The 23,144-nt window shown below is 34.0% G+C and overlaps 1 protein-coding gene across 2 annotated transcripts; it reads left to right on the top strand.

The window, feature by feature from the left end:
* The first annotated feature begins 1,779 nt into the window (after positions 1 to 1,779).
* On the top strand, positions 1,780 to 19,415 carry LOC110091981 (serine/arginine-rich splicing factor RSZ23). 2 transcript variants are annotated; one of them, XM_020816310.2, is made up of 4 exons: positions 1,780 to 2,045; positions 17,682 to 17,770; positions 18,964 to 19,150; positions 19,250 to 19,415. In XM_020816310.2, exons 1-4 carry the CDS (start codon positions 1,957 to 1,959, stop codon positions 19,362 to 19,364), a joined length of 480 nt encoding a protein of 159 aa, XP_020671969.1. In that variant the 5' UTR covers positions 1,780 to 1,956; the 3' UTR covers positions 19,365 to 19,415. The 2 variants fall into 2 exon arrangements, with proteins under 2 accessions (XP_020671969.1, XP_020671967.1); XM_020816308.2 differs by having other exon boundaries at positions 1,782 to 2,045; positions 19,244 to 19,399.
* Positions 19,416 to 23,144: the final 3,729 nt, after the last annotated feature.

Below are 23,144 nucleotides of genomic sequence, written 5' to 3'. Positions count from 1 at the left end.
TGAAGTGGACTTCAAATTGTTATACAAATTAGTTGGTTTGTAAGATAGTATAGTTGAAAATTTGAAATTTGTCTCAACATTCTTATATAATACAACGTAGTTCAATTTGATGTAATATATGTCGTTTGAGGAAATAAAGATCAAAGAAATAGGCTTCTTTTGAGACGGCTTTCTTTCTGCTTATTAAAGCCGCTTTTTAATATAAAAAAACTTTAATTTTGTACTAAAAATTCATGTTAAAAAGCAATAAGAAAGCCGTTCCAAATGAAGCCTTAGGCTTCGTTTGGGACGGCTTTTTTACTGCTTTCTAAAACGGAGTTTTAGTATAAATTTTTTTATTTTTGTATACTAAAATTCCGTTTTAGAAAGTAATAAAAAAGCCTTCCCAAACGAAGCCTTAATCAATGAAATATCCAATGTTTTAATTGGATATGAACACAAAATCATGATCTTTTATACAAAGGGCCACATGGGATGGAAGGAATAAAACTTGATTGTAGCTTTACATTTATTCAATGTAAATTATTTGTAGATGCTTCCAAGTGTAGCATTGGAAAAATTGCGGAACAAAAAGGATAATCAATCTTAATTGTAAATTCAGACAGGTTTGACATCGTATTGTAGAAATATATTGAGCTATATTGCAGAAGATACAATGATGAAATAAAAAGGAATTTTTAATGATTATGTTAGGCTGTGAAGAGATAAAATAATATAAATTTAATTTATATTAATGAAGAAGTTATTTATTTTAAATGTACTAGTATTTATTATTAAATGTCAAAAACTACCATAATAAAAAACTTGTTTTTTTAAATTTTATGTATATTTTCATTCATGTAATTTGCAAAAAAATATATATATTTGAGTTTAATATATGGGCAATTTCATCATTTAGGATAGGGGTATGAAATATTGACACGATCCGATAACCCGACCCGAAACCGACCAGGGAAGTTCGAGTTAGGGTTGACCCGTTTAATAAACGGGTCTGGTTCAATTTCAATTTTCAACCTGTTTTAAAAAACGGAACGGGTCTGGTTCAACCTGGCAACCCAAAATTGACTCGTTTAAGACTCGAATGTGGTCAAATCTGACCCGGGATAGCTCCGCCCGTTTTAATTTTTCCTGCGTGTGGGAGGCGAATTGAGGGATTGGACGTCGCGTGGGAGGGAATCAAGGGATTGGACGTCGGTCATGTCGCCTGCCGCCTGACACCCTAGCTAGTCGTTCGCGTCAGGCTAGGCTTAGCTTGCCATCTTCCATCCCCGCACGACCGCATGAGGCAAGTTTGCCGGTCCTCTCCTCCATGGTGCAAAATCCACCTGCGCCTGCACAAGCACGACTCACGCATCTCACACCGTCGCCCTCCGGCCATCGCACATGACTCACCCCGCCGGCCATCACATGCGTTCGCCCAGGCCCAAGCCCTACGCAGCCCAACTCAACATGCGAAAGCTCGGGTTCAGGAAATCCAGATCGGTTCGGGTTCGCAGGTCAGGTTGGGTCAACCCGACAACCAGAATGTGTCAGGTCTGGGTTGTATTTCCTGACCCGTCAAGCTAAACGGGTCGTGTTCGGATCAAACCGTTTATGCTTGGGTCAACTCAGGTTGGACCCGAACCCAACCGGTTGATCCGAATTGACACCCTAATTTAGGATTACAACGCTGAAATTGTTAATTATTAAATTTTATTAAGCGGCAGCAAATAAAATAATATTATATTATTAGATAAAGGTGCAAAATTATCTAAATAACGCCGAGCCAAACGGCCCCTTCTCAGCGCTGATTCCGATCAACAATTCATCGGGCCTATTTCGTGGAACCAATTGGCTAAACAAATCATTGCTTCATACACGGTGATTACGGAAAACGAAAATCTGAAAGAGCGGACGACCGGAGTACCGCTCCGTCGATCCCTGCCCGATTCACCTTGCTCATTTTTCTTGGCAGAGATGTGGAAGATCTACGTTGGGAACTTGAGCTCTAGAATCAGAGAATTGGAGCTTTCGAACGAGTTTCGAACATACGGACTTGTTAGAAGGTTGTCATTTTTTGACTGGAAGTCTCCTTTCTTCTACAATCCTCTGGTTGTTCATGTACTCCATTATTTCTTTGGAGACTTGATATCTGACCTGTCAATTTCGTCCGTGGATTCTGGAAGTGTTTCTTTAGGGTTTATCCCTGGAGTCACAGTGCCGTTTTAAGGGTTGGATTGCGGTTTGTGTGCGCGGGAAATGGGGAGGCGTTATGTGTTGTGGAATCCGTGGATTTAGTATATGCAGCTGCAATTTCGGAAAGGGGGGAAGGAGGGAATTATAGCTTTTGAAATATAATTTATTAGCATGATTCTGGCGAAAGAAATATGATTGATTGAGATAAGCTGTTTTAAACCTGCAGCTACCTGTGTCTGATTTATTTAAGTTTTAAACTGTTAGAATTGAACAATAGTCTGGAATGTGGTTTGGTTGAAATCTGATTGGGTGAATCGTCACAATTTAAGTTTGGAAAAGGTTTATTTTCCTTTCCCAGGTTTTGTATGATGGTGTAGCATGTTATCCCCATTGAAATCATCCCGTTTTAGTAAATAGCTTATCATTTAAGAAAGGAGATTTTAGACATCCTGTAGCTCGTCATCTTCTTGCATCAATGCTCTTATAATGAGTTTCCATTTAAAATAAGTAACCTTAGATACTCTTTTGTTCTAGCAGGCATCACAGTGATAAAGAGTGGAGCTGTACCAAAGTTCTTTAGGATAATTTTGTAGCAATGTCGGCAACATATTTTAGAGATGTTGGGGGGCTAAAAACAAGTTGTTATTGTAGGCTTCGTTTGAGACAACTTTCTTATTAGTTTTTAGAGCAGTTTTCTCATACAAAAATTTTTGATTCAAGAAATTTTTATACTAAAAATTTGCTTTAGAAAATAGTAAGTCCCAAATGAAGCCTTAATCTTTGAAATGGGAGAAATTCTATGTTACTGTTTCGTCATGGAAGTAGTCTTACAAGCTCCACCTGCTTAGTCATTGCATAATATTCTCGTAAGATCAACTTATCTTTAATATTGATTGATTATTAGTTAATTTATCTTTCTTCCATTCTCTGCATATTTTGAGGCATGAAGTTGGCTAAATTGGAAGAGGTTATGTTGAACAAAGATAGGGAAATAGCAATAGCTCATCCAGGAAGATTTTAAACTGTTGGATTAATGGTCGGTGGCTGAATTACGGGACACGTCAATTCTAAAAAATATAGGATATGGGTACGACGCGGACACAACATTATAATTTATAAATCGTACATAAAATTAAGAAAGCAAATCAAAGCATAATATTTGAAATTACAAAAAAAAAAAGAAAGCAACATCATTTGTAGCCTTGTAGCTTATAATATCAAAATAAAAGTGTAATAGTCGGTTGGGTGGCCGGTTCAACCGAACCGGCCAACCGGTCTATTAACAGCCGCGACCCCAAATAGGGGTCGGTACTGTGCGTTTTGCGCGAAACAGACAGAGGGCGGATGACCGAATTCTCACGAAGGGCTTGGGGAATTCACCTGAAGTAATTACAGGTATGATAATGATGCAAGGAAAGCCTGTATAGATTCTTTTTGATACAGGAGCTTCGCGCTCTTTCATTTCAGAGAAATTTGTTAAATCAGTTGGGCTGGATATTTATGAGACAAGTGTAATTTTGGAAGTTTTAATGCCAAATGAATCTATTATGAATGTAAATGGTATTTGTCAAGTGACTTTCAAAATAAATGAAAAGGAATTTGAAGTAACAGTAAATGTTTTGCCATTACGAGAGTTTGACATAATTTTGGGAATGGTATATGAAAGCATACAAATTTGTATCCAAGGGATGTCAGTATTTTCTTGCTCAAGTAAAGGATACAAATAAGGAAATTAAAGAATTGAAAGATATACATGTAATCAAAGAATATCTATAAGTATTTTTGGAAGATTTGTCAGGATTACCATCAGAAAGAGAAAAAGATTTTACTATTGAGTTGATACCGAATTCAGAACTTGCTGCAAGGGCACCTTACTGGATGATAGTCAAAGAGTTACAGGAGCTAAAAAGTCAGTTACAAGAATTGCTAGATAAGGGGTTTATCAGACCAAGTTCCTCATCATGGGGAGCTCCAATACTGTTTATAAAGAAGAAAGATGGAAGCTTTAGAATGTGCATAGATTACAGAGAATTGAATAAGCTTACAGTTAAGAATAAATATCATTTGCCCAGAATAGATGATCTTTTTGACCAACTGGAAGGAGCTACAGTGTTCTCTAAGATAGATTTGAGATCTGGATACCATCAACCACGGATTAAGGAGGGAGATATAACAAAGATAGCTTTCAAAACCAGATATGATCACTATGAGTTTGTAGTGATGCATTTTGGAGTGACAAATACACTAGCTGTATTTATAGATTTGATGAATATAATTTTTAAGCCATTTCTGGACATATTTGTAATCGTGGTTATTGATGATATCCTGATTTATTCAAGAGATGAAGAAAATCATTCTAGTCATTTGCAGGCTGTGTTGCAAACACTTAATGAGAACTAGTTATATGCTAAATTTTCAAAGTGTGAATTTTGGTTGAACATTGTAACTTTCCTTGTACATGTGATCAGCGGTGAAGGTATTTCAATTGATTAGAATAAAATTCAAGCTATTACTGATTGGCTAAGGCCAACGACAGTTTCAGAGGTGAGGAGTTTTCTGGGTCTTGCTGGTTATTTTAAAAGATTTGTAGAGAGATTATCTCATATTACAATGCCGTTATCCAGATTAATACAAAAAGCAGTGAAATTTGAATGGAGTGATCAGTGTGAAGGAGTTTTCCAAAAATTTAAAAAATATTTAATGGCTGCCCCGATTTTGACATTTCCATCAGATTCAGAAGGGTTCCAAATTTTTTGTGATGCTTCATTAAGAGGACTTGGATGTGTATTGATGTAGCATGGTAGAGTGTTGGTTTATGCTTCAAGGAAACTAAAAATTCATGAAAGGAACTATCACACTCATGATTTAGAATTGACAGCTGTAGTTTTTCCACTCAAAATATGGAGACATTACCGATATGGGGCCCGATGCGAAGTGTCTACAGACCATAAGAGTCTCAAATACATTTTCAATAAAAAAACTTAATTTTAGACAAAGAAGGTGGTTAGAGCTCATTAAGGATTATGACTTGGACATACAGTATCATCCTAAAAAGAAAAATGTGGTTGCAGATGCACTTAGCAGAAAAACTCTTGGAAATGCAAATTGGTTAATCACCAAGCATGAGCAGATAATCAAAGATATGGAAAAGTTAGAGATTTCAGTGGTCAATCAGAAAGAGACTAAAGTTATATTCTGAAATCAGCTGCTTATTCAATCTACTTTGAAGAATTAAGTGCTTAATACATTGCCTCAAGATGAAAAATTTCAGGACATCATAAAGAAAGTGCAAGCAGGACAATTAGAAAACTTTGTTATGGATGGAGAATGATTATTAAAGTATAAAGACATGATTTGTATTCCAAATGTTGGAAGCTTAAGAGAAGAGATATTGCAGGAAGCTCACCTCTCAACATATGAAATTCATCCAGACAGTGCAAAGATGTATCAGGAATTGCGAGAGTTATTTTGGTGGTCAGGACTAAAGAGAAATGTTGCAGAATTTGTAACAAAATGTATTCTCTGTAAGATGATCAAAGCAGAACATCAAAAGCCAAGTGGTCAACTACAACCCTTACCTATAACTGAGTGGAAATGGGAGGACATTGCAATGAATTTTGTGATTGGATTACCCAGGTTAAGGCAGAGTATAGATGCTATATGGGTTGTTATTGACAGATTAACCAAATCAGCTCATTTCTTATCAATCAGGCAGACATATTCAGTGGAGAAGCTGACAAAACTATATGTTGATGAAATTGTGAGATTGCATGGAATTTCAAAATCTATAGTTTCAGACATAAATACTCGTTTCACTTCTAAATTGTGAAAAAAAATTCAAGAAGCTATGGGCACACGATTGACTTTCAGTACATCATTTCATCCTCAGACAGATGGGTAATCAGAAAGAACAATTCAGACTTTAGAGGATTTTTTTGAGATTATTTGTTTTATATTTTGGAGGAAATTGGGAGACTCACATACCGTTGATTGAATTTGCATACAATAATAATTTTTTATCTAATATTAGAATGACACCTTATGAGGCTCTTTATGGAAGAAAATGCAAAACACCCTTGTGTTGAGTAGAAACTGGATGAAAGAGAAGAATTCTTCTATAGAAGATGACGTGCAAATGACAATAGGTAAAATAACTGATGAAAATGTTTAGTTTGATTCTAGATTGATTAAAGTTTTTTTTGTGATTAATGGCTCTTCAGTTGTTGAGAAGTTTATGTTAATGTGTTTTTTTTAAGTGATGAAATTGTAATATCGTCAGACTTTCAGTTCCTGCCTTGTTAAATAGAGTATTCGGGCCGGGTCGTGACAAAAAGTAAGCATTAAATGTCTAGTACAATAACAAAAGTATAAAATTAAATTGTCACGAAGTTTCAAATATTCAATAGAAGGAATGATATGATTAGCTTCTTCAGTGGTTTGTCTTTGAACTTCTATATCATCTTCAATAAATATCATAGCTTCTAATTCAGGCTCATCAAATAAAATATTAGCAATTTCTAATATTCCCATATCATCAAGAGACCCAAATGCATCTCGGAAATGAGAGAACCTTGCATGCTGGCGCGGAAGTAAATACAACACATCTTATTATTATTATTATTATTATTATTATTATTTGTTTTACAACGTACACGCATATCGGATATGCTTGTCCTTTTAAAATTAAATAGTATTTTAATTAGATATGACTTTGCCGTATCCAACACGTATCGATGCCGTATCAGAGACGTATCCATGTATCGGTATATCTGATACAACATGCCTTCATAAATAGGTGTATCAGTGCAACATAGTATTAGAGAGATTTGCTTTAGATGATTTGGTCACATAAAACGACGGCCTTTCGATGACCTGGTTAAGAACGTAGATGTATTAGATTTGACTTATATTAAGAAAGGTAAAGGTAGACCTAAATAGACTTGGTTAGAAAATATTAGAAATGACCTTTCTTTATTAAATTTAGATGAATAGATCCTTAATAGACACAATGGAGAAAAAAAGATTCATGTAGCCGATCCCATATAGTGGGATAAAGGCTTGATGTTGTTGTTGTAAGCAATTATGAAGCATAAAATATGAATAAATTTATTAAAAAATAAATAAATATTTAAAAAATTATTATAATTGCCAAAAAATAGACAATATTATTAAGTGAAAGAAGACATCCAATTCTTTTTCCTCATATCATAACAATATCCAATGACTTAATTAGAAATAGGCTAGAGTTGTTTTGGCCGTTAAAACATAAGCATAAATGAATTAACCTATTTTGCCACCCAAAAATAAACCAAAAAAATTTGAGTTTCTCAAAATTTTTGCAAACAACCCTACAAAGAATGTAATGCACTATATAATGAAATGAATATGAAGTCATGAACATTCTAAAATAATTTATGAAACAAAATTGAAAAGCTCTTTAATCTAAAATAACCAATTTTAATTTCTTGTGAGAAAAAAATCTTGCTTCAAAGAGGAGGAGGCTGTTGTAGATCGTAGGAGGAGAAACAAGGCTGACGCCGACAAGAAGCTACGGTGGCCGGTGAGGACTGATGAAAATGCTTGCGGCTCGCAGGTCATGTTCGCAGACGAGGATTGGGACGAGAATGAGAGTAGAGAGTTGGAGAAAGAAATTAAAATACGAAATTAGGGATTAGCATTTAGTATTTATAATCTAGGCAATCCGATCTTAAATCAATGGTTGAATGTTTTTTAAAAGTTGCTTCTTATCACATATCTAAATAACAATAAGAATGTTATAGCCAAACAGAATAATAATTGTTGCACGAAAAAAAAACTATGAAAAACTACTCAGATGGACCATTATAAATGAAATACTAGCAAATCTATCTTTCTAATTATATTATGGGATGATTTTTCCTTAAATTGGATCTTTAGTTCAACATATAGATTAGCATATGAGTAAAATTACACTAGCTTTAAATGCATATAGTTATTTTTGACCAAAATACATGATATATATAATTGTGATGCTATATTAGTAAAAAAGATAACTTAAAAATATTGCAAGAATTTAACTTTGAAATAGTAGTGGTAGGACCTAGTAGACAACCAAAAGTAGGGAAGCAAGTATCACAATCCAACCCAATACAATATGTTGCATCCAGATGGGTTATATCATGTCATGGTTATAACCTATGATGCACTGACACACCTTATGAAGGTATGCAGTGTTGGACACGTACCTCAACACGGTTGGGACACATTCAGATACGGTCGAAATGTGTCCAATTAAAATAATAATGAAATTGAAACGGGCACGTGTGTCGGATACGTGTCTCGTAATATTTAATTATTATAAATTTTAAATAATATATTGAGCCCATTCTAAGTAGCGCATGTCATATCTCTTCATATTCTTCATTTTTGCAAGTGAGCAGGCTAGGGTTTACGCGAGCGTTGTATTTTTTATTTAACAAGTAGGAGAATCAGATGAGGCTAATTTGCGAGCAAGCGAGGTCGAAGGATTCTAATACGGAAGCAGGCAAGGCTGAAGGAGCCTAATACTCGAGTAGGTGAGGTCATTACTCCTTCATTTTCGTCCTCTTCATTATTTTCGCGAGTAGAAGAGGCCAACAAGACCGATTGTATTAATTTTCCTAATAACTCTAGCTCAGTGCATACAAAGACCTATGTCAACAACATTAGGTCTATGCATGACCTTGATTATCAATCACTCACTCTCTCTTGATCTCTGCCAAAGGTAAAACTTCAGTTTTTTCCTATGTTTAGGGTTATGGTGGAACCGTTACCTTGAAATTTTGTTTCATGCGTTTAGATTTCTTTATTTTCTTGAGTTTATTCGAGTTCATGCTATTATATTTGTTAACAAGTTGTTAGTAGTTTATCACCATTTTGTTAGCAATTTATTAATAAATTCATTACTTCTTTTACATAAGCATGGAATGAAAAACCTTAAACGCACACCATTTTGAATACATGAACACATTTAGCATAGGACTATTAACAAGTTTGAAGCATAAAACTCATTCAAATATAGTTTGAGACTATAATGTATGAAATATTTAATGTGTTGCTGAATGTTGATGTTGTACTAAATAGTTTTTGCTTATATTTTTGTGGTAGACATTTTATGTTTATCTGTTTTATATCATAAGCTAGATAAGTAATTATGATATTGATTTGTTATTGTTTGTCATTTCTAATATGATGCTATATTAATTTCTATACACAATTTAAAATTTATAATATTTAAAAATTATAATGTTGTGTCCGTGCCGTACTCATGTCCTATATTTTCAATTATAGCCGTGTCTTGTGTCCGTGTCATGTTGTGTTTGTGTCGCCATGTCCGTGTTGGTGCATCATTGGTTATAACAGTAGACTTATGATATCCCAAGACCTAATTTGGAAGAAATCTTCCTACTTTTTACTTTTCCACAATATATTCTAGAGAGTCATTTTATAAATATTCAATATATGTGGAGATGAACAAATAAATTAATCAAACAACTTTTCAAAAGAGTAATATACATAAGCATATTTTCATTTTTATTTTGTCGAAACAGAATGTATTCATTACTGACAAAAAGATGCAAATATATACTGAATATACCTAGCCTTGAAGTCCAATATGATCAACAGCCTCTATTAACCCAATCAACTCAATGGGGGCGTTATCTTTTCTTGAAAACATTTGCAAATACATAAGGTGAGCTAACCAGTTGCTCAGTAGGTCATCCACAAGCTATTACTACTTAATTCAGTGCAATTATATAAGAAATAATTTTTATATAAGTTTACAACACATGAATAATAGATTATATGTACAAGTGGACTATCCCAATGATTGCAATCTATAGTATATTTAACTTCTTTATCTCAACATTAAATAGATATTATGGATATGCACATATAATAGTAACAACGTAGGCATCAATTGAATAGAGCTTCAAAATGGGGATAATATTTCACAATATCACATTGATATAGTTGCATAACATAATCATTTCACTGAACATGATATTAGAACATAAACATCACATATAACATAACATAATATTCATGTTTCTTAATGTCTTCTTATAGTTCTACTTTCATTTATATTTCTGCTTGGTCATCTCACATATGTACAAGATAGATGGAGAAATTGTATATATTTTGATTCCCTTTATAACTCCATTGTCACTTATATCTCCACTTGATGACCTTGCATCGATTCAAGATGGATGGAGTATATGAGCATATACATATACACGAATGTGAAGGCTCCTATAACTTCACTTGTATTATATATAAACATCCACCATATTTTTACATCTGCCTCATTCACCACTATTCTCCCCTTTCATCTGGCATTTCAAGCATATGAACATGAAAATAACAGTATTAATCAATAGTACATGAAAATTGGTATTTTCAATATATATAGCCAGCAACATTAACATTTTAAGTATGTAAGAACAATATATTAACAATTTCAACATATAAAAGTAATATTAACATAATATAAGAATACACATAATACTCATATGTATTACAACCTTATACTTGCACACATACTCAATGTTGACAAAATATAAAATTATTCATAAATATTATTTAAAACATTGTTTTGTGGCTTTATCATATTATAACACTTTTTATTAACACAAACATAATTAGTAAGACATAAAAAATAATACATTGAAAGTTACCTGATAAAATTTTTGAGTTTTTCCTGTTAAAATGTTCAAAATTTTCTATTGTACGACATACCGAAAGTTACACAGTGGAAGATTTTTCATACTTATTTAAATTAAATAAACCCTATAATTTGTTTCTAAAGTACCCAAGCTGAAAATTGAAGTAGGGTAACAAAAATCTACTTCGAGACGAACAATTATTTCAACTAGCCCGATAAACAAATTTTGCTCCCTGGCTTTCAAACCCTAGCTTCTTCTTTTCGTTCCTTTCTCTTTATGTTTTAACCTCTTTGGCTCCTCTCTCAGTGTTTTTAATGATTGAGGGGATTGGTTTAATGCTTTTAGATATTTACATAGAAGAATGAAAGTTCAGTGCCATGATGCTGCCCTCCTCAACGCCATTGCACTCTAAAAGAAAATTGTTTTCTAGGAATTTTTTATAAACTAGGACTTCAGCATCACAGTGCTCCCCAACAAATAGAGTAGGAAGCACCGTAGTGCTCTTAAAGACTAAAATTTTATTCATTCAAACAGAGAGTTTAACACCACAGCATGCCTGAAAATATTTCATTTATAAGTTTTCTACTACAACAACAACATCAAGCCTTTGTCCCACTACGTGGGGTCGGCTACATGAATCTTTTTTCTCCATTGTATCCTATTAAAAGTCAAATTCTCGTTTAAATATAATAAATAAAGGTCATTTCTAATATTTTCTAACCAAGTCTTTTTAGATCTGCCCCTACCTTTCTTAAAATAATTCAAATCTAATACCTCTACTTTCCTAACCGGGTCATCGGAAGGCCGCCATTTTATGTGACCAAACCATCTAAGGCGACTCTCTCTAATCTTATCTTCTACTTGAGCTACTCCAACTTTTTCACGTATATGCTCATTTCGTATCTTATCTCTAAGGTAAAGCCACTCATCCACCTAAGCATCCTCATCTCTGCTACACTTAACTTAGTATTATGCTTCTCTTTTAATGGCCAAAATTCGGCACCATAAAGCATTGCCGGCCTCACCACCGTCTTATATAAATTTTCCTTATGTTTGAGGGATACTTTTCTATCACACAACAAGCCCGATGCATTCCTCCAGTTCTACCATCCAACTTGAATTCTGCCGATAATATCCTCATCTATTTCACCATCACTCTGAACAAAAGATTCAAGATATCTAAAACATGTACTCTTATTAATGACTGATCGTCCAAAGTCACAATCCCCTTACTAGGTCTATTACTACTAAAATTGCACTCAATATATTTCGTTTTAGATCTACTCAAGCGAAAACCTTTAGACTCTAAGGTTGACCTCCATAATTCAAGTTTACCTTCAACTCTCTCTCTAGTCTTATCAAGAAGAAGAATATCATCAATAAAAAGCATACACCAAGGTACATCCTCTTGCAAATGTCTAGTGAGAACATTCATGACTAAAGCAAAAAATATGGGCTTAAGGCTGATCCTTGATGTAACCCAATCGAAATAGGGAAATACTTGGTCAAACCACCTTGTGTTTGAACACAAGTAATAGCTCTTGCATACATATCTTTAATGATTTGAATATAAGATTTATTAACTCCTTTCTTTTCAAGTACTCTCCATAGCACTTCTCTTGGAACATTATCATATGCTTTTTCTAAATCAATAACTATCATATGTAGATCCTCCTTATTTTCTCTATCTTTCTTTATTAAACCTCTTAATAAATGTATGGCTTCCATAGTCGACCTACCCGGCATGAATCCAAATTGATTTTGAGAAACATTAGTATCACGATGTAACCTATGCTCCATAACTCGCTCCCATAGTTTTTGAAGTATGACACATTAACTTAATTCCTCTATAATTCGCACAATCTTGTGTATCGCCTTTATTCTTAAAAATAGGAATTAACACACTCATTATCCACTCATCTGACATCTTTTTAGTCTTCAAAATAGTATTAAAAGTTTAGTAAGACAAGAAATTCGTTCATCTCTTAAGTATTTACACACCTCTTTTGGAATATCATCAGGTCCAATAGTTTTTCCACCCTTCATTTTCCTTAAAGCCTCTCTAACTTCGGTTTTACTAATACGTCGATAAAAACAAAAATCTTCATTTTCATTTAAGGTGCTAAGGTCATTACAGTCATTCTTATTTTCACAATTTTCATTAAAAATTTAGTAAAATATCTCATCCACCTTTGTTGAATATTATCTTCTAAGAAAAGTATTTTTTGATCTTCATCCTTAATACACTTCACTTGAACTAAATCCTTATTACTCCTATCTCTTTGTTTGTCTAACTTATACATATATCGTTCTCCCTCCTTAGTATCTTATCTATTATATAAATCACTAAAAGCTAAGGTCTTTACATCACAAATTACTTTCTTAGAATCCTTATGAGCCTCTTTATAACTTTTTTAATTATCAGAATTTTTAAAGATAAACTCATTTTTATAAAAAATCTTCTTTTTTTAAATCTTTTCTTACACATTTGAGTTCCACCACCAACTATTTTTACTATTAGGAGCTCTTCCCTTTGATACTCTAAGCACATCTTTTACAATATTCTTAATATCATTAGCCACTTTTTCCGACATAACATTAACATCCTCATGCATAGACAAAATCTGAAGATCTAAAATCTTACTCTCAAAAATATTTTTATTAATATTCTTTAAATGCCCCCATGTAATCCTAGAATATCGTTTTACTTTATTTTTTATTTTTTGCCCCTTTATTTTAAAGTCTAAAACTAATAATCGATGTTGGGTACATAAATTTTCACTCGGAAGTCGAAATAACTTTACAATCTTTGCAATCTAAACGATCTAATTTTCTTATAAGAAAATAATCAATTTGAATTGTAATATATCTATTTTATATGTGATGAGATGCTCATTCCTTTTCCTAAATAAGATATTAACAATTAAAAATCATAAGTTAAACAAAAATATAATATGATCTTGTCACCTTCATTTGTCGTTCCAAACCCATGGTCACCATGAATACTTTTAAAATCACTTCTCTACCAACATGTCCATTTAAATCTCCTCCAATAAAAACTCTTTCTTCAAGAGGTATCTTTTGTATTAATTCTTCTAAGTCATTCCAAAAATTTAATTTATAACTCATATCCAAACCTACTTGAGGAACATAAGCACTTATAATATTAACAATCTTAGCATCAACAAAAATATTTAAAAATATAATTTTTTCTCCAATTCTATTAATTTTTATAACATTATCCTTCAAACTCTTATCTATAATAACGCATACACCATTTCTAATACGAGTCCTACCCGAATATCAAAATTTAAAACCTAAACTATCAACCTTCTTAGCCTTTTCTCCAACCCATTTAGTTTCTTGAATGCACAAAATATTTAACTTCATATGGATCATAATATTTATTAATTTCATTAATTTTCTTGTAAGAGAATCTATATTTCAAGTTCCTATCCTAATTTTAGTTTCATGTTTTTTTTGTTTTATGGACTAGCTTCTTTAGCCACATCCATTCTTGATGTGGGAACCCTTGCCTATTTAACACTGCACCCGGGCGCTGCCTTGCACACTTGTCACTGCATTCAGGCCATACAGCACGTCGCTTACAGGGGACGCCCTAGCATTAACAAAATTTTTTAAAGGATTCATGTCATTATTATTCGACAATTTTACACTGGCTGTCAACTACCTAACGCAACCCTCCATTTTTCTCATCTAGGACTTGGGATATGGCAACGACATTGTTTTCATTTCTAAGTTTTCTACTTAAATAAAATTTACTTATATCCATAAACACTTAAATAGACCAATAAATCTTACCAGATTCATTTCAGGTCATTACAGCTAGACTGTGTACTGACGTACTATAGTAATGGATATTATATACCCCCCTCCTTTGAAAATATTATCTTCGACATTTCTCCATGAGCTATTAGTTAGAACATATTTCGGTAGAGTTGTCTCATCTTTGCCTCTTTCTTCCAAGTGACCTTTATCTGTAATGTATGTTTTCACTGAGTTTTGACCATAACAATTTGCTCATTCCTTAATTGTCTCACATCATAGGTCATAATAAGTTTGGGCTCTTCTCTATAAATTAGATGACGTTCTTCCACTTCTTCAGGAATCTTTTGTTTTAGATTAGAAACCCACTTTCTTAATATAGACACATGGAACACATCATGTTCATCGGGTAGATGATATGGTAACAACAACCTTTAGGCATATTTTTCAACTTTACCAATCAACTCGAAAGGTCTAATATACTTTGGACTTAGCTTTCCTTCTGTACCAAATATGATTGCCCCTTTCAAAAGATTGAATTTTTGGAAATATAAAATCTCCTACTTAAAATTTTACAGCCTAATACTTCTAATCATAATATTTCCTCTGTATATTCTGAGCTACTTCCAATTTTTTCTTGATCAGTCTGATTTTCTCGGTAGCATCATCTACTAGATTAGGGCCTATCTGTCTCCTCTTCCTACCATATAGTGACTCATATGGTACCATACTAAGACTTGATTGAAAATTATTATTATAACCAAATTCAATCATAGGAATTTGATTTTCCCAAAGTTCCAAAATTTAATACATATAACCTTAATAGACTTTCTAATACCTTAATAGTTCTCTCAGATTGATCATCTGTTTGAGGATGAAAAACAACAACAACAACAACAACAACATCACGCCTTTATCCCATTACGTGGGGTCGGCTACATGAATCCTTTTTCTCCATTGTGTCCTATTAAAAGTCAAATTCTCGTTTAAATCTAATAAAGAAAGGTCATTCTTAATATTTTCTAACCAAGTCTTTTTAGGTCTACCCCTACCTTTCTTAACATAAGTCAAATCTAATACCTCTACTCTCCTAACCGGGTCATCGGAAGGCCGCCGTTTTATGTGACCAAACCATCTAAGGCGACTCTCTCTAATTTTATCTTCTACTGGAGCTACTCCAACCTTTTCACGTATATGCTCATTTCGTATCCTATCTCTAAGGGTAAAGCCACTCATCCACCTGAGCATCCTCATCTCTGCCACACTTAACTTAGTATTATGCTTCTCTTTTAATGGCCAACATTCGGCACCATAAAGCATTGCAGGCCTCACTACCATCTTATAGAACTTTTCCTTAAGTTTGAGGGGTACATTTCTATCGCATAACAAGCCCGATGCATTCCTCCACTTCAACCATCCAACTTGAATTCTGCTGATAATATCCCCATCTATTTCACCATTACTCTGAACAATAGATCCAAGATATCTAAAACGTGTACTCTTATTAATGACTTGATCGCCCAAAGTCACAATCCCCTCACTAGGTCTATTAATACCAAAATTACACTCCATATATTCCGTTTTAGATCTACTCAAGCGAAAACCTTTAGACTCTAAGGTTGACCTACATAATTCAAGTTTACCTTCAACTCCCTCTCTAGTCTTATCAACAAGAAGAATATCATCAGCAAAAAGCATACACCAAGGTACATCCTCTTGCAAATGTCTAGTGAGAACATCCATGACTAAAGCAAAAAATTTGGTAGTAACCTTTGGGCATGCAACTTGATAATCTCCTACACATATAAGTGGTCTAACTTCTCCGTTGTCTGTCTATCTCATCGAGAGAAAATGGATTAACTTTGTCAATCTCCCAATCGCAACCCAAACAATATCATGACCTTGTCTTGATCTCGGGAAACTCATGGCAAAATTGTTTATGATATCTTTCCATTTCTACTCTGAAATAGATAATGACTGCAATAAATTATTGGGTCTCTAGTGCTTTTCATTGCTATTTTACATTTTCACACTTTGAAATAAACTCTACCATATTACGTTTCAACCAATACCACTATAACATTAATATTAAATCACAATACATCTTACTATACTACTACCTTGGTAAATTGTATATCCAAACTAGTGAGCCTCATATAGAATGTCTCTTTTCATACTACTGGCGGGGACTTACAGTTGAGCTCCACAATTCACAGCGCCCTAATCATTCACTTGTAATCCATCTGTCTTACTAGACTTAATTTGATCAACTAGACTTGTACTTTTATCATAAAAATTTTAAGCATTCTTATAAACGCAAGGCTGAACAATCATCTGTGAGATGTCCCCTATATCTATATCGGATGAGCATATTACTTCCCCAAAATAATGTTAAATTCGAAATCAATCTTGATTCTAACATCCTGTCTGAGATCTCAATCTCATAGACACAAACTTGGTTAACAACTAAGAAATCTCCCATAGGGATATATAACACACAATTCAGGTAATAAGTGAATAGGAAATAAACTCAAGCTATTAAAAAATATTTCTGACAAAAAAGAATGACTAGCTCTAGAATCAAATAAAACATGACCGGATGGATCAGAAATGGAAGCCCTACACTGTCACCATGTTAGGAGCCTCCCTAACCTCCTGTTGAGTCAAATGAGTGATATTGTAAAAATGAGGTTATAGGAAGTATAATATGGTGATTTGAGCATCCACAAAAAGGAAACAAAACATGCATTAATAAGGATAGGAGATAGAGTTAATGTAAAGGCATAAGAAGGAAAGCGGTAGATTGAAGATAACTGGATTAGAACTTGGAAAATAACTTGTGCAGACTTAATACCCCATGCAACATTCAGTAGTGGCGAATGGAGAAAGAATCATTAATCTGACCTTATATATAGCCATGATTAATCTATTGAATGATCAGACTGTTATCATCAATTTTTTTCTGGTAATATGTTATATGGATTCGGCCTTTATCCTGAGTGCTAATACTGGTTTTTCTTTCATATGTTACCTTAGTATATGGATAGCGAGGAATCCACCAGGTTATGCTTTTGTTGAATTTGATAGTCGTCAGGAAGCGCATGATGCTATTGCTGCTTTAGATGGTAAGAGCACTTACGTAGCTCATTTAAAATTTTGTTTATCATCAAAATATTACATTGTTTGGGCACTTTCAAATCTGTGTCTCTGTTTTATTTTTAGTTTTTCTTATTTCTCTTCTGGAATATCTACTATCCCCTGTTGTTTCCAAAAGAAATGTGAAGCATTGCCTAAAAATATATTGCAACTTTTAATAATCTTATTTAACTTTTTCTAAATGATCGCTGTAGTAGAAATACTTGACAGTGTAGGTCTAAGGAAACGGATTATCAAGAATCTTGCTTTGTATTTTTAGCTAGCTTGGAATGATGCCTCAGCTTTCAGCAAGCTCTCCTTCAACTTTGTAATTGTTTTTACTTGTCCTAACTGAAAGTGTTCATATAGTTTCGTGTTATTAGTAGGGAAATCTTCCTGTTTTTCTTAACACCTGTTAATCATCATGATGACTAGTCACATTTACTTTATGCTGCTTATTATGAGACTGCGGATGTCTGGTTCTAGCTGGTCCATTTTTTGGTTTCAGTTTGGTCATGGTAAAGCCCTGGTGGTCTGTGCTTCAATAATAAAAATTGGGCCTTGTGAAAGCTTTGCCATGCCTACACCATAATGTGAAAACCAATATGGCCTAGCCTAAATATCTGTTCCATTTGTCATTTATGTAGCTACCCACATGGTTTTTGTTTTTCTGACAGTTGCCTGTGTGTTTGCCATATTATAATATTTATTTATTTCCAAATTCTACACTTCTCAGGCCTTGCTGTGCCCTGTGCCTTCTCTGTCATCAATGTGCACCCATCCTTCCTGTGCGGCTGCTGACCACCTCCTCGACGCTCCCTACTTCCTCTTCTGATTGGCCCTTTAGCCCTGTGCAGATGCCATCCCCCTCCTCCAACCTGGTCTCTGGCTGCTTCCTTTTCCACTTCCCATTTCCTCTCCGTAGCTTGCTCCTCTGCCTCTATCTGATATCCTGGTGAGGCATGCCTTCCTTTCTTGGTTTGTCATTCTTCGCACCTATAGATGCACTTCATGTTAACAGGTTTAATTAAAAAATAGTATAGCATCTGTAATCTGGCTTGGGCCTCAAGTGACGTTGGCATTATCAATTATTAATATGCCATTCTTGATGTGTAAGACACCATCTTAGCTCATGCCTAGTGGCTCTTTTGTTAGATCTTTGCATATTTGTTTGTGTTCTTAGGAAAACATGGATGGCGTGTAGAGATGTCTCAAAGATCATTGGGTGGAATAAGAAACAGGTCGTCGAACCGTGATACTAGATGCCGGGAGTGTGGTTCGCGTCGCCATCATGGTAGAGATTGTCGATTTAGGTCATCACAAAGTTCTAGAAAGAGTTCAAGTCCTCATTCCCGGGCACACAAGAGCAGGTTTGCAGCTTCATGTTGGTAATTGAAACCAGGAATATTTCTACAGTTAACAAGTTTTAATGTCTCGCAGTCTAATTAAACTTTTCTGTTTAGGGACAGTGTCAAGAGAAGACGTAGTCGGAGTAGATCCCCTCTACGTGATGATCAGCTTAATGAAAGGTACCATAGAACTATTCATCTGTTTTCTAGATTGAAACCATTGGCAGGTTGTTAGCCAGATGCATATCAGCAAGTGTAAAGTCACCTATTTTTTATGCACATTTTTGCTGAATCAAATGAAACAGATTAAGATCTTTTGAATTTAAAGGTTTTATGGTCACAGTTTGGGAAATTTGGTACCCATTCGTGAACATAATTTGTGTAATGAGAGGCTTGCTGAGCTAGTCATTTTAATCATTGTTTTTCTTTCATTGTACTGTAACTGTGATTAAATTTGAGGGGAAACAACCTATCATAATATGTCATCTTTATTTTTGTTTACGGCCACTCAGTAGGGATATTTCATTGGCAAGGAGTTAAATGCAAATTACAAAGATTTTAATCTTCAATATTATTTTACTGTTTATTTAATGAAATTGAGTTGGCTTGTTGGGGTGCAAGCCCCATCGCAGTGGGTGTGGAGTTGGCTTTCTATGCATGCATTGTGTGGCCACTCAATGTGGTACATAAATTCTGGACGTTGCTAATTTTACTGATTGAACATTTCATGGTTTTCTTATTTTCACTCTCTAGCTTTCTCTTCTATTGGAGAACTTTGTTTTTAGTTCTTATCACTGAGTGTTTGAATATTAAAGCTTATGGTCTCGTATGGGATAGCTGTCTTATTGCTTTCTAAAGCAGTTTTTTAGTAAAAAATATTTGAACTAGAAAATTTTATACTAGACAACTGCTTTAGAAAACAATGAGAGATGGAGATTCGGTCATAATCTTTGGGTATTAAAAACAACCAATTTGCTCTGTAGTTGATCCATCAAACTACGTTTTATATTTTTCTTACTAAGGTAATTTGTATTTTAGTATTTGTTTTTCCTAGGATTTTAATATATTGATAATTGAACTATGCATGATTATCCATAACCAACAACGCACTGTAGCCCATGTTTCTCGTGAATTGATGATGCATAGTGTAGCACATGCTATTTTATAATTAACTTTAATTATTAAAAAAATCATAAATTATTTATTGGTAATCAACCACTTAGGAGTAAAACATCCCTAAGAAAGACAATATCTGTTAAGTAGAATAAAAAACTGTTTATATGTAACATACATGAAGGCTAACAAAAGGAAATCATATTATCATTACAAATAAAATAGATAAATTGGTACTTGAAACTATCATGGTTGCATGAATATGTGATATGAGGACAAAAAGAAAGCATTTGAGCTTAGGCTTTCATAAAGGGAAGTGATCATATATATTCTCAAGGGAATATTTATGATTAAACATAAGAAATAGTATATATATAAATTTCATACTTAAATTAAAAACTGAAGTAGTCATCCTCTTAATTGCCATCATTGTAAACCAAAATAGTCCCCTCTTCATCATGATCATTATCAACATCATAATCTTTTTCATCACCCTGACCATTGGCCAAAATATGCTCTTCATCTTCAAATCTCTCAAATTGAGTATTGTAGCCATGGAGGATGTACCTTGGTGTATCCAATTGAATATTTGCTTTAGCGATGAATGTTTTTACTAGACATTTGCTAGAGGATGTATCTTGGTGTATGCTTTTTGCTGATGATATTCTTTTTGTTGATAAGATTATAGAGGGAGTTGAAGAAAGACTTGAATTATGGAGATTAACCTTAGAGTCTAAAGATTTTCTTTTGAGGAGATCCAATACTTAATTATCATGGTGTAATTTTAGTAGCAGTTGATCTAGTTGTGGGATTGTGACATTGTGTGATCATGTCTTCAAAAAGAGTGCACATTTTAGATATCTCAGGCCTATTGTTCAAAGCTATGGTGAAATAGATGAGGGATATTATTAATAAAATTCAAGTTAGATGGTTGAAGTGGAGAAATACATCGGGCCTGTTGTATGATAGAAAAATACCCCTCAAACATAAGGGAAAGTTTATAAGATAGTCGTGAGACCTATAATATTTTATACGTATAATATTGACTATTAAAAGTGAAGCACAAAATTAAGTGCTGCAGAGATGAGGATGCTCAAGTGGATGAGTGGCTTTACACTGAGATAGTAATAAGGGTTTATTTATTTTAATTTTAAGCATTTTATTTGATTAGGTTTTTTAATTTACATTTTTTTTTCATTCTTGGTTTATATGCTGATTTTTTAATTTGGGGTAGGATTGTAATGTGTTGCTTCTTTTAATCATTGTCTTTCTATAAATACCTAATGTTCATTTGAGAGACGGGGGTTGGTTCATTTTATTTTAGATTTAGAAATATGAGAGAAGAGAAAGATCTATTTTCCTTGGGGTGGATTTCCCCTAAAGCTTTAGAGGAAGAGAGGGAATGTAGTGGAGTCTAGGATTTTGCTAAAATCAAGTCCAAAGCCTCTTCCTGAAATTTCAGCCAGCTGTTTGTTTACAGGACAACAAACTATTGGCCATTTCATAGTGCCAACCAACAATTCATTGCACCTAGCAGTTGGAAACCCCACCACCAACACTCAGTCGTAGAATTCATTCAACTGCAAGTGTGCTGTCTAGTAGAACGAATTTCTATGTTTGTATTGCCACCGACGATAGAAAAGGGTTTGATAGCATCCAAGAAACCAAGAACTTTATATAGGAGTGAGGAAAGAACAATTGAATTATGAGCATACCCTACTAGGTTCTCTATTTCTTTTTTTTTAGCAATTTTTCCTGCATGTAAACCACCATCTACTGGTGTCTTTCTTATCATTTCCTACAGGTCCGGGTTATTGAAACCCATAAATCATTCTTGGATCAATCCAGGAATCTACTGTCACTGGAAAAGATCCCCGTTGGACCCAAACAACAGTTCAACTAGAAAGAAACTTAAATACATGATATGGGAAGGAACAAGAACCATCGATTAGGGAATTTATTGGGATTATCAATGACTACAACAATAGCTTTCCTTTAGTTCTTGTAATTTTAGATTTTGGTTTAATTTCTATTTTCCTCTGTTCTTTCATGCTTTGATTATGTTTTTGGTCCCAATATTTTATGCTTTGAGTGTTGAGGGCTCTAGTAGGAATTGCAAATTAGGATTGTAAGGTTATTCACTGTTCTTGATTGGGTAATCTTTATCTTTCTTGTCCTCCGTGTCAAATTTGTCTGTATTCTTTCTTGTTCTCAGTGTTAAATTTTGGTATTAGAGCCTTGGATTAGAATGCCTCCTATTAGTAATCTTGTCAAAACCAAGGGTTTGTTATGGAAGACTTGCTTCACCAAATCCAACAACTTCAAACCAGGTTAGCAACCTATGAACGTCATGATAGAGAATCCCGTTCATTTCATTCAGATGACGAACGTGAAATGGAGAATCATTTCCCTCAAGTATTTCAAGAATCATCTGATGAAGATGGGCCTTAACATAGAGGGGAATCCATAGGAAATTATATTGATTTGATGATATTAGATCCTTGATCCAAGAATTATTTTTTGATTTCAAGAACCCAGATTTGCAAAATATGATAAGAAAGACACTAATAGATGGCGGTTTATATGTTGGAAAAACTGTTGAAAATAAAAAAATGGAAGCAGAGAACTTTGTAGGGGCTTTTCGTAATTCCATTGTTCTTTCCTTGCTCCTACATAAAGTTCTCAGTTTCTTGGATGATGATGTACTCTTTTCTATAGTTGGTGGCAATACAAACAAGGAAATTTGTTTTTCTGGACAGCACACCTACAATTGGATGAATTCTACGACTGAGTGCTAGTGGTAGGGTTTCCAACCGCTGGATATGGATGAATTGGTGGATGGCACTATGAAATGGCCAGCAGTTTGTTGTCTTGTACTCAATCAATTGGCTAAAATTTTAGG

The sequence above is a fragment of the Dendrobium catenatum genome, unplaced genomic scaffold (genome assembly GCF_001605985.2).
Source record: "Dendrobium catenatum unplaced genomic scaffold, ASM160598v2 fragScaff_scaffold_294, whole genome shotgun sequence".
Lineage (NCBI taxonomy): Eukaryota > Viridiplantae > Streptophyta > Magnoliopsida > Asparagales > Orchidaceae > Dendrobium > Dendrobium catenatum.
The sequence above is the reverse complement of the archived record's forward strand: the minus strand, read 5'-3'. Positions and strand labels throughout refer to the sequence as shown.

Coding starts and splice junctions, on each gene's coding strand:
- LOC110091981 (XM_020816308.2), top strand. CDS start 1,957: ATGTGGAAGATCTACGTTGGGAACTTGAGCTCTAGAATCAGAGAATTG. Junction 17,771..18,963: donor TGCTATTGCTGCTTTAGATG/GTAAGAGCACTT, acceptor TTGTGTTCTTAG/GAAAACATGGATGGCGTGTA. Junction 19,151..19,243: donor TCCCGGGCACACAAGAGCAG/GTTTGCAGCTTC, acceptor TTTTCTGTTTAG/GGACAGTGTCAAGAGAAGAC.